This window comes from Ostrea edulis, chromosome 7 (assembly GCF_947568905.1).
Source record: "Ostrea edulis chromosome 7, xbOstEdul1.1, whole genome shotgun sequence".
In the NCBI taxonomy this organism is placed as follows: domain Eukaryota; kingdom Metazoa; phylum Mollusca; class Bivalvia; order Ostreida; family Ostreidae; genus Ostrea; species Ostrea edulis.
Window position 1 is genome coordinate 37,682,408 of NC_079170.1, and position 13,000 is coordinate 37,695,407.

Sequence of the window (13,000 nt, forward strand, 5' to 3'; positions counted from 1 at the left end):
CACTATTCCTTATCTTCAGCTGTTAATGATGGATTAGAACAGGAAATTAAAGTACTTTGAATTTATATCAATAATGAAATGTTGAGGCGGACGGAAGTTTGATTAGCATTATCAAAGTGTCATTAGAAAACAAGGGGAAATATTCCTTCATAATCGCGCGTATCAAAGGTTTTCTTTCCTGAGGAAATGCCGATGCCGTTAAATATTTCATTTCATTTTATGGTTGTGTGTGAGTATCACGAAAATCATGTTGACTTTTAAGCTCTACTACTTATGGATTATATATTTCTATCTAACTTTCCTCAATGGATTACTAGGTAAGTAATCATCTTCAAATCAGTTTAGTCAATTCATCTCCGATAACTTTCCAAAAAGAAAGAGCCTAGTATGAATACGGTAGATATAAAAAATGTGAAAAAGCCAATGGAAACAATTTATTTCATGATGCACAGAAATGCTTTATTATTTTGTTTGTGAAAGTCGTAAGAAAACCAAACGAAGTATTGGGTCAATAACAGAAATGCATACATTTTAACAGGAAATTAATTCGTTTTCCACTTGCTAGACCTTGCACATTTAATTTAAATGACAACTGACACTTATTCATCCAATGCAAATCCTCTTTGGTTTAGGGTAATGTGTAAAGCGAATTGTACTTTTATATTTCAAGGTTTTCCAGAAAGCTTGGTTGGAAACGCTTTTCTTTCTTTTTTAACGATCGCATTTCTCGACATATCGTTTTAATAGACATATTGCGATCATTCATCGTGAAGACTGGGGATATCTCTCATCTCTATAACCGAAATTTTACAGTGTTAATTTCCATGGTCTCTGGTATATATTCCCAGCTATTTGCACCATACTTTACAATTCTCAAGCACAATTTCAGTTCTTTCATACATATTTAGGATCCTCGCCATCATTTGTGTGTAAAGAAGCTCAGCAGTCGTCTACCAACGGATCTTTTAATGCCAATCTTGGATGCGATGAAGACATTAATACCTTCTCTCTGACCAATGATAGGATTAACCAGTCGTGGTCTGTTGAACTGGAAAACACTGATATCATTAAATATTTCTTTGTCATCGTTGGTACTGGTAATAACAATTTCATACTTTTTCTCCATTTCGCCAGTATTATTCAATCAATATATCGTTCTAAGATTATATAGGTTTTTTTTCTATTTTCTAAAGCGGAATATCAAATGTATGTTGTACATAGTGATGGTATAAAGTCTTCGAAGCATATGTGTATACCAGAAGGAAGTAATCGAAAATCATATCAACAATTGATGACATGTGAATATCCTGATGTTGTCACTGGGAAGGGGAATAGAATTATTATTCGTCAAATAGGAAATGGACCATTGAAACTATTTGAAGTTAAACATTTCGGTAAATATGGAGGGATAGAATCCTAATTTACATAGAGATACCATCCTCTATGTGTATCATTCATTTTTTCTTCTTACTATCTCTACATAAATCATGATTTTATCATAATATTAACGAACGTTTTGATTGATATATATTGTCTAAATGATAACGAATACTTCATAAATTCAATGACAAAAAGCGTAAATTTTATTTCCTTATGCTTCATTATCTTCCCATCTTCATTTAGGATTTTCTCGTTTAAGTAAAACAATGATACTAAATCATACGGAATTTCTGGAACCAATTTCCAAAGCCTTAGATAGGGACATAGTCACATATTACAATTCAAACGAAGATTACCAGGCATCTTGGTTCCTGAAACTGGATAAAAACTATCTGATGAAATGGATACTCGTATCAATCAGAGGAGGTATATTTTTGATAAGTCATTATGATTTAACAAGATCAATAACGATAATATTCACGGCGCATATGACCGGTCAACACCTAGGCACCTGATCACACATCTGGTGGTTCCGGGATCCATGTTTACCCTAATATCCTTTTCCGATCTTACTTGAGATTGATCACCACTCGTTATATCTAGGGATAATATTATCGGTGTAACTATTAGTGACCTATCATTCATTATCATCGTTAAATATCATTCTATATCAGGATACTGACAAACAAGTTCATGACACAACAGTGTCATCAGTCTCGTTTAAAGTCAGCATTTTGAAACTTATATGGTCATTTTAACGATATAGTTTACCAATCAAACCTGTCATTGGGTCAAATACTGTCTGGCGTGGTTCATACCAAATATAAGGCCGTTTCTTACACACTAATCTTTTTACTACGGATTACTTAGTTTACCTCAACAAGAGGGCTCAAGGCAGGTGTATCCGGTCGACAGGGGATGTTTACTTCTCCTAGGCACCTGATCCCACCTTTTGTAATGTACAGGGGTTTGCGTTTGCCCAACTCTTGATTTTGTATTATTTGTTGGATTTATAAAATGACCACTGTTCGTTATCTTCACCTGTCCATAAATTGAATTTGAAATATATCAATTTGATTAAATATCAACTTCTTGATTTCACAAGGTGTGTTTGATTAATTAAAAGGATAAACATTTTCAGAATATGATATAATGAAAAATGTGAAAATAGGTAAGCTCACTGCAGAGTGAAGAACTTAGATCAACCGCATAAATACCAGAAAGAAACCAAAGTTAAAGTAGGGAACACATGGACCCCTGGATATATCAGAGATGGGATCAGGTACATAGGAAGAGTGAGCAATATTGATAGATCCAACGTAAAGCATACAGCTTGATAATGTGGTATGATGAAAGGTGAAAATAACGAACAGTGATCAATTTCATAACTCCTATTAACAATATAAAAAAGATGGTTTGGCAAACACGGACCCCTGTACACACCAGATGTGGGACCAGGTGCCTAGGAGGAGTAAGCATCCCCTGTCGACCGGTCACATCCGCCGTGAGCCCTATATCTTGATAAGATAAATGGAGTTATCCGTAGTCGAAATCAGTGTGCCAAGAAAGGCCTAACAATCGGCATGAAAAACGTCAGACAGCATTTCAGTCAATGATATGTTGTAATGGCAAACTAGATCGCAATAACGACCATACAATTTGCGAAATGCTGATTTTAAGCGAGACTGTTGGAACCCCTAAATATAAAATGAAAATATCCAAGCATGAAGAAAAAAGTTTGAGGGTCATAACTGAGCAAAAAGACTTGATCTGTAATTATTTTTGTCATGGTAAAACAACGTACCAAATAAAGGGCAAAGATAAGGAACAGTGATCAATTTCATAACTCCTATAAGGAATACAAAACAGAGAGTTGGGCAAACACGGACCCCTGGGTATACCAGAGGTGGGATCTGGTGCCTAGGAGGAGTAAGCATCTTATGTAATATAAAGATGTGTATGTAGTCTGATAATTTTTATGTCAGGAACTATTTCCATTATGCCTATTAAAGGAATAATTTCGTCATTGTCGTCATAAAGATCTGAGCTATAGTTTACAAAAATTCATTCTTTTTATTAGCCTAACGTTGTTGATTATAATGTCATCAGTAAAACCTGCACTACACTCTTCAATGTATGATATCGTATTGATTTGAAAAATGATCTCTTATATCAGGGAATTATGACGTATACGTTAAAGATGGTGGCCAAACAACCAATCCGTCCACATTGTGTCGGAATTTCAGTTTTACTGGACCAAATTACTTAAAGAGAAACAACAAAGCTTTGGAATGCTACAGAGAAATGACAGGGGATACAATTGTAATAAAACGAAGAGATGATACATCAATGAGGATTTTTGAGGTGTACCCCATAAGTAAATATAATTACATAATTACATCCGTCAAAACTTCTTTAGTGATATATCTTTGATGTTCTCCTCTATCATATTCATCGATCTAAATAATTAATGGGAAATTCAAGAGACCTTTCAATTTGACATCAATTGAAATGATACAAAGCATATCTTGGCACAACAATAAAATATATTTCGCTAGTTTATAGCAAATAATAGTAGCAAAATGATCTCTGAAAACCCGTGTTGATTATTAGAGATAAAATTCTATTATTCTATTTACAACTATTTTACGAAAATGTATGAAGGAGAAGATCAAAAACATAAAGCCTATCAAATTATTGTTTGTCTTACTGTGATGAAAATATCCTTTTAGTTTGTCCTGAAAACCACTACGGACCAGACTGCGCTAAATGCAAAGCAGAGTGTATATCCTGTAGTCCTATAACTGGTGTATGTTACCAATGTCATGGGCCGTTCTACGGGGATTTCTGTCAGCACACATGCCCAGCAAACTGTTTGAACTCGATGTGTGACCAGGGGACAGGTATATGTGAAAATTGGAAAACAGAAATGGTTACACACCAATCAGCGTCTGGCGAAGACACAACTATTACTCAGGAGATGGACGTCATACAAGGTATGTTCTAATATTTAATAATCAGCCTGATATCACCCTGTTAGCGTGTAGTAAATTTTTGAGACACGAGATGGAGTTTATTGTTGCACGAGTATCATATTGATATTAGACATATCAAAGGCAAAGACAATGTTATTACAGATACCTTATCAAGCGTGTCATGAGTGTACTATGTTTTTGTTTTGTTTTGTTCCTTTGATTTGATGTGCTTGTGTATATCCATTCAGGTTTTGAATTGTGGAGAATCATGTCATTCGAACTTTTTAGGAGGTGTTGTGTACTAAATTCGTACTTAATTGACACCCGATGCTTGTCAGTTAAATATAAAAATGAAGGTAACACTTGTTTTGACATAACTCTATTTATTGAAGTCGTAAAAATAACACCTTAGGAAACGTTATTTTAGCATACATAAGTACATTGTGTGGTATTAGACACTCGATTAGGATATATTAAGCTACATCTGGTGATTTCTTTGGTTGGACTTGACAGCCGAATTGCGACAGTTTTGTGCGGAAATTCAGCTCGACATTTAACCAGCATTGAACACTGATAATGTATGTATATTGTAAGTTAGTAAATTGTTATTTATATATTTTGTTTTCAATAATTTGAAATAAATTGTTTAAATTTTTGACTATATTTGTGATTAATTTCTTCTATTCAGAGCGTTTATTCGGACCCATAACAGTAGGATATATATGATTTATTACTGTTTGTTATATTTACCTTTTCAGCAATTGTTAGGCCTTCCTCTATATTGAATTTGACTACGGGTTAATCTGTTTACCTGACTACGATAAAGGACTTAAGGTGGGCATAACTCGTCAACAGAGAAGAAGGCTTACTCCTTGGCCATTTCTTATTTTGATTCTTTTGTAGGATTGATGAGATTGATCACTGTTCGTTATATTCACTTGTTCACATGCTTAATTATATAAAATGAATTCATATTTGAGAAGCTAGTTCCAATTTGTGTTAATAATGAAAGCAACTATGATAACATATTTCATTAGGTTACATTGAACATGCGTTCTATAGACAATTTTTAAAATAAAAATCAATATATGCACCCAGGGGTGCATGAGCCGAGTTGCATGGGATACATTGTAAAGTCAGGAATGATGTGGCATGTTTATAATTTTGAAGAACTAATTTTAGTTTTAAACTTTTCGAGTTACTGTTCAGAAACCATATTTGTCTAAAGTTTTCAATCTATTTTCAGTCACTATGACCTTGACCTTTGTCACTGTGACCTTGACCTTTGACTTTTTTCTCCAAAATAGGGGCCTTACTTTGCTGGTGTCCAACAATATATCCAAGTTTCATTTCATTCAAATTAAAAATTTTCGAGTTATCCTGAATTTTTTTTGGGGGGGGGGAGTTTTAAATCTATTTTCGGTCACTGTGACGTTGACCTTTGACCTATTTTATCTAAAATAAATAGGGGTCTTCATTACCTGGTACATAACAATAGCTTTAAGTATCATTTGATTCAGATTTAACCTTCCTGAGTTATCATCCGGAAACTAAATATTTCTGAAATTTTCATTCTATATTCGGTCACTGTGACCTCGACCTTTGACCATTTTTCTCCATAATGAATAGGAGTCGTTCTTTCCTGGTACCCAACAATATATCAAAGTTTCATTTGATTCGGATTTACACTTTTTGATTAGATTGTAAACTTTTCGAGTTATGATCCAGAAACCATTTGTTGACGCCCAACCGCCCATCCGCCCGCCGGTCCGCATCACCAAACCCATAGCCGAGTTCAAATTCGTTGCAACTCGGCTAAAAATTACAAATCTTCAAGATGTATAGGACTTTTTGCTACAATTTATAGTATTTGGTTTCATTGAGCATTCAGTTCATGTACGGTTTCGTAAATGAATATTGTAAACTTCCATGCCTTTTGATCCTATACTTTCAACGGATCCACACCCCTGCGGTATTCACTATACAAATATTAGTCAAATAATATAGTTTAAAAACAAATACTAAAAACTGGTAATTTTTAGATTGGAAAAAGCAAATTACTACACACAACATCGCCTCTGATGAAGAGACATATATTACTAAGGGAATTGACGTGAGACAAGGTATACTCTAACATCTTATAACCAGCATGACAATACTCTATTAGTATGCAGTGAATTGTTTGCTGAAGAATAGTATTATACTCTTGCGTACGTAATACAATCCAGCATGCAGTATTGTACGTCAATATTATTTGGAAATGTATATGTTGTATGAGTAATGTGAAAATACATGAAAATAACTTATTTCTTCAAATGTTGGGTCCAACAGTGGAGATCAGACTCGATCCATCATTTTACTATCTGTTCTCGTGGTGTTGGCTGTGTTTTTGGTCTTTACTGTGGTTTTCTTCTTTAAAAAAGGGTAATCCTTTCACAGATCACCGAGCGATTTCAATAATTGATGTTTCATTGACAATGAAAAAAAAAATAGAAATATCCATAGACAACCTATCTAATTGTTGATTAAACTGACTCCATCATGTTGCGGCTGTATAATGAGTATGGGTTGTACAATTAAGTACATTTGCAAATCCTAATGGAGCAATGTGCATTGTTGAAGATTCCTTATTTTACGAGAATAGTTAACATCGCGAAATGAATCGTAGATGACAAGTCGTGAGAACATGGATTTGCGGGTTATCTGTTGATGATGTGCAAATACATATTTCTCAGCAATATGTAGGAATATACCGTACATAGAGTAATAATTCTGAATTGCTGTTTCTTGTCGTCTTAAAATTTGTAAATTGCCTGCCATTTGTGTTCTTTTAAGAGCGAAAACACAAAAAGTAAAAACAAATGAGGAAAATCTCTTTTCCGTGGAATTCCATCGAGTAGAATCAAGAACTGAATCGGAACTAGAGGAGATTCCCCAGAACGAGGTCGGCGATGTTGAGGATGAAATCATCACCGTAGAGTACAGTAATCTGACGTCACAAAGGGTCTCCATTGATCAGTTCATCAGAGAATTACCAGAAAAAAGAAGCAACAGAATACTGGAGAAAGAATTCGATGTTTGTATTCAGTTTTATCATAAATTTAGTACTTTACCTATTCATTAAGGACTTACTAAGTCAACAAAGCACTTATAGTATATTTTCTGGTAATGATAAAAACACAAACCTATTTTCTCTTCATGAAAACATGTACAACACTCAATAAGTCCTACATGTATATTGTATCATTAAATGAATGAAATAAACTCTGATCTTTTTCCATGAAACTGAATTTAATGTATTTGCATATTTCTGGTTGATTATAGGAACTTCCTACTGGACTACTAGAGTCATATTCCAATGCTCTGAAGGTTTCCAGCAGAAAGGGGAACCGATACAAAGGAATTTATCCGTGTGAGTACACACTTAAGGACATGTGCGGCGTTTCTGACGTTTTCTTTGATCATTGTGATTATTAAAAAATAGATTCGATTTTCTAAAATTAGATCTTGTATGAATCGCAATGTTTTTCGCAAGCAATCTTTAAAGGAAGCACTAACGTGCTTCATGAAGTATGCTGGTGGAAAACGTCCCAGTTCATGTCCTCGTGTATTTTCAGAACTGAAATTCTTTTCTTAAGTATTCGCCATTCTAGTGTTAAGACTTGTTCAAATCTCACAGACATTTCTTCTCACGTTTCCAGTTTATAAACCAGAAATTTGTTAAGTACTCCTTTCTTACTCGTTATGTCATTTTAAGAACATTCACGACATGCATGACAGTTCTGTGTTGTTTTTTCTAAAACATTTTCATTAATTTCTTCGATTTGAAGAATGCTTTTATGAATAGATAGATAAATAAATAGATAGATAGATAAATAGATAGATAGATAGATATGTAGATAGATAGAAAGATATATAGATAGAAAGATATATATATATATATATAGAGAGAGAGAGAGAGAGAGAGAGAGAGAGAGAGAGAGAGAGAGAGATAAACAGACAGATGGATGAACATCAGACTTGGTAGCTTAGTGATTGGATCAAAGGTTTGAGGTGTGATACCCGATTGCTCCAATGTATTTTATCTGTCTCTTTACTACAGTAATGTACAATTATTCGACTTCCTGTGATATGTAATATCTGTCTTTACATATGTACTTGCAACAATCAGAAATTATTTCTATTGATTATCCTTTTTCAGATGATTATAATCGCGTGAAATTGATGAGAACATATGCAAATGAGAACGATGACTTTGTCAATGCATCTTACATACATGTAAGTATGTCATCACAATACTTACAAAATCACTAGACATCACTTGTAATATAATATGAATGAATAATTCCTAGATTTCGGATTGGCCGATAGCTACAACAGCACTAGAGGCCATTTGTTATATTCCCTTGAATGGATTTCCCACGCACTAAATACCATCACAATCAAACAAACAAGGAATTTATATCTTTCAAGCGAGGTCAAATTTCAGTGATTTATTTTCAGGGTTTCAACAAAGAGCGGGCGTACATAGCCGCACAAGGTAGACCCACTATTATAGAAAACACATTTACATTTTCAAAAACAAAACGAGTCACTGATGCAAACAATTTAATTCTTTAACCCTTATTGCTATTGGATGGATAAGAACTATTTTTAAGAAAACTCACATATTTGTGGTTGTTTCATCAAAATTGATTAAGAATATATCACTAAACCTTAAAACACACATAGGTCCTTTTAATCCCAAGACGTTGGAGGATTTCTGGACGATGATCTGGCAGAATGACGTCACAAGGATCGTCATGCTGACCAATCTGTACGAAGGAGATAGGGTATCTGCTTTAGACTAAGTAGAATGACTATTTGAATGATTGGCGTTTTTATATTGGTTAAGATATGATCCGGATGGCAGAAAATCTTAATCAAAGACAACAAACGAATATCCAGAAAGAAAATGTGTAGACTAGTATGTTATGGGGCAAAATGTCAATAACACAATTAAAGAAAAGCATTTGTTTACAATAAAAAAATCCCAACTCTCAGTCATATATATCCATAAAGCAGTGTCCGTTATTTGGTTACTGCTGAGCTGAATTCAGTCACAAGAATAAATCTTGTCATCACACCGTTGAAATATGAAATCCCAAATCAGTTTAGCACAGTTTAGAGTAATGTGAGGGTATGATTTAAACATTGCAGTTCTAACCACAAATTCTACAGTCTGTTTATATTAAAGCACAATTCTAGAATGCTCTGTTTTACAAAGCAAAATTTGAAATTGGTCAGTAGTGAATGATCCCAAACATTTCGTTAGTCACTTTGTTAAAAGAGCCATTCATAAAAACTTACATTAGTTGATATCAATAAGCAATGATTGGATAATGAATACAGTACGCATGCACTTCATTACAATAGGCAGGAATAATACTGCTTAAATTTAAATCATTTTATCCGAATGCAGACAGGTAAAACTCAAGTTATGTCTCTGAAATTGGATAGTAACCCTATCAAACATATCTGTGTATTGTTTTTCTTTAAATCAAACACGCTAATAATCTAACCGTTTGCTCTCTTAAACAATTGAGGTCCACGTGTTTCAGATGAAGTGTCTGAAGTACTGGCCGCACACGGATCTGGACATCGGTCAATACACCATAATACTGGACAATGTGGATGTGTATGACCACTACGTGCTGCGATATATGGTTGTTCATTGTCAGGTGCTTCTTTCCTCTGTTTTCTACATCACATACCAAGGCGTATTGAACTTTAATCATTCTCTGACATGTGTTAAAACTGTTACAGTTAGCATACCTTATAATCAATCTCCATGTCGCCATGTCGGACATATCCCTTTCTAACATTAACCTGTACTTGTATTCATTCTAAAATGTAACACTCTATATATGTACATAATTACACTGCAGGAAGAGGAGAAAAAGGTTACACAGTTTCACTTCACCACCTGGCCAGACAAATCCATCCCCGTTAATCCGACGTCACTTATTTATTTCCGTAACTTGGTCAGAAATGGACTCACTGCATCTGATGGACCGATAGTCGTTCATTGCAGGTATACGAATTAGGTGACCTATCATTGAAATGAGATTCTTACGTACAGTGTAGTTCATTATAAAACAGCTTCATACCAGGAAACACGTTATTATATCATTATTCTTGATCTTGTAGCGCTGGAATTGGGAGAACTGGAACATTCATTTCATTCGATTACCTCCTGAAAGAGGGCGCTGCAGAAGAAACAATTGATGTCAAGGGGTACATTGCTTCTTTAAGACAGCAGCGCGGAGGATCTGTGCAAACTTGTGTAAGGCCCATATATGTGTTGTCAATAACACATGATTCAGGGTATCCTAGCAGTACCATTCCCAACGTTCAGATTAATCCGGTAACTTCAGTCTGAGTGCCGTTACACTACACTTATTTACATGTATTTGCCGTCTTCCGTCATATATTGCACGTCTTTGTGTGTTGTTTGTCGTACATGTATGAAAGAAAAGAGTTAATACAACGATCAGTGATCAATCTCATATGAACTATCACGAAAACAACGTTTACAACAATGTAAATATGAACTCCAGAAAACTCCAGAGGTCGGACTATGTGCCCAGGGGGAAGTGATTATCTCCTACTGATAGTTCACACCGCCATTATTCCTATATTTCAATCAGTTAAAATCAGCATGTAAGGAACGACACAACAATTGGCGTGAAACACTTTGGCGATCATTCAACCCAACGATAGGTTGTATAAGCAAATAACATCATTACAACGAGCTTTTATTTTTGAAACCGCTGATTTGAAGCCCATTAAAACTTATTGGTCGTTATACCCCCTATTTGAATATGATGCTGAACAAGCTGAAGTAATCCTGTTTATCATGAAGTTGAGTCGTCTGTTTGCCGTTAGCGTCTTTGGTTTATAAATATTGACATGTAAAATGAGAAGATAAATTATGCCCCATAATAATGTAAAAGAGGTCAATTAGCAAAGGAGCACAATTTGCGTTCATGAAAGTTCCATGACACTGCTGGATGGAAGACTTCTACGACATCGTTCATGAGCAGACTTCTTCGACATCGTTCATGAGCAACTCCATGATTTTTTTTACATCAATTTCGTAGTATATGTGCGTAAAATTAGAGTACAGTTTAGCGAAGTAATATTTAGGATGACTGATCAAAGATTTTAATATTTCCGTGTACCACTTTCACTAAGGAACACGGAAATATTACCGCTTCGGTCTGTGATGGGAAAATAGCTAGTTTTTAATTCATTGTGGCTGATGATCATGTACAGTGTTAAAAAGTCGTAGGTTTTGATGATGATAATTTTTAAATAGTTATATTTATCAAAAAATTGACAATTCATCCTCGATTTACACCGCGTCTCACATATGGTGTGGTACTTTATGTCTAATTCTTCTCTTTCACAGTTGTTAATATTTTTCATGACCAAACATAAATTAATGAAAACCTAAACCACAATTGCCGTGTGGGAACTCTTGATTGAAGAAGAAATTAATCATTCTTAATTATGATTGACCGTTTAGGCACTTAGATCTGAAGTCATAATGAAATTCTGATAATTTTTCTTTTCCTGTACTCAGAAAGATCCATGCCAACATACATTTTCCGGTTTTGACCTTTTCCTTTGTATGACAAATATCTTTTGCTAGAGCTTTAATTTTGAGATTTAGAAAGATTTGAAGTAGGATATATATATATATATATATATATATATATATATATACATGTTCCTTGTATTATTTCAGGACCAGTACATTTTTCTTCATGAGTCATTTGTGGAAGGATTTTCAAACAGCAATGTTCACCATGGTTGTCTATCTGTGTTGTAACATCTGAGTGTACGAGAAGAATATAACCAACTTACACGCAAATAGTTTGCTTGATTTTCACATAAGGAAATATAAGTATGACAAGATTGATTCGATGTCACGTAACAGGAACATAAGAATACTAAAGTACACTTTATTCCTCGGGCATTGCTCATGTGTACATTATATGCAGATTATTGTTTCATAGTATGATTTTTCTCATGTCTGTTTAAAATAAATCTCATTCCTAATCAGATAATTTAATTTTTTTCATTTTACGAGACCACGTTTTAACTGTTACTCATTTTGACTTTGAATCGTACATTGACACGAGAAACAGCGATTCACTAGGTTTTTTAAAATTCTTACGACATACCCATGGCATTTGAATAGATCGTTGGAATTCAACTGAATCAAAAATACCTTGTTAATTTGAATGTAGATCTGATTTTTATGTACAGATGTCTAATTCAGAACACAACTAAAAGGATCCCTTTGTAAGAAAGGTGAAGATAACGAACGGTCTTCAATCTCAGAACTCCTATACGGAATACAAAATAGATAATTGGGAAGCAGGGACTTCTTGGTATACCAAAGGTCGGATCAGATTGTTATGAGGAGTAAGTATCATCTGTCCGCTGGTCACACCCACCGTGAGCCTTACATCTTAATCACGTAAATGGAGTAATGCGTAGTGAAGATCAGTGTACCACGAACGGCCTATATATCGGTATGAAACACGTCAGACAGCACCTGACCCAATGGTAGGTTGCATTGGTAAACTAAATCA

At 34.5% G+C, this 13,000-nt stretch overlaps 2 protein-coding genes across 2 annotated transcripts; both read left to right on the plus strand.

The window, feature by feature from the left end:
- Positions 1 to 211: 211 nt before the first annotated feature.
- On the plus strand, positions 212 to 6,678 carry LOC130048091 (uncharacterized). Its single transcript, XM_056144251.1, has 7 exons — positions 212 to 317; positions 909 to 1,097; positions 1,194 to 1,394; positions 1,624 to 1,806; positions 3,557 to 3,757; positions 4,113 to 4,376; positions 6,398 to 6,678. The coding sequence occupies exons 1-7, from the start codon at positions 248 to 250 to the stop codon at positions 6,487 to 6,489; spliced, it is 1,200 nt and encodes a 399-aa protein (XP_056000226.1). The 5' UTR covers positions 212 to 247; the 3' UTR covers positions 6,490 to 6,678.
- LOC130046663 (tyrosine-protein phosphatase non-receptor type 7-like) lies at positions 6,673 to 12,462 on the plus strand (the record flags this gene model as incomplete). Its single annotated transcript, XM_056145675.1, has 10 exons — positions 6,673 to 6,779; positions 7,191 to 7,431; positions 7,680 to 7,767; positions 8,557 to 8,633; positions 8,859 to 8,895; positions 9,087 to 9,187; positions 9,956 to 10,075; positions 10,283 to 10,428; positions 10,545 to 10,680; positions 12,148 to 12,462. Coding segments are annotated over 10 exons (1,137 nt in total), but the record flags the coding sequence as incomplete, so codon positions are not given.
- Positions 12,463 to 13,000: the final 538 nt, after the last annotated feature.

Coding starts and splice junctions, on each gene's coding strand:
- LOC130048091 (XM_056144251.1), top strand. CDS start 248: ATGTTGACTTTTAAGCTCTACTACTTATGGATTATATATTTCTATCTA. Junction 318..908: donor TTTCCTCAATGGATTACTAG/GTAAGTAATCAT, acceptor ATACATATTTAG/GATCCTCGCCATCATTTGTG. Junction 1,395..1,623: donor ATTTGAAGTTAAACATTTCG/GTAAATATGGAG, acceptor ATCTTCATTTAG/GATTTTCTCGTTTAAGTAAA.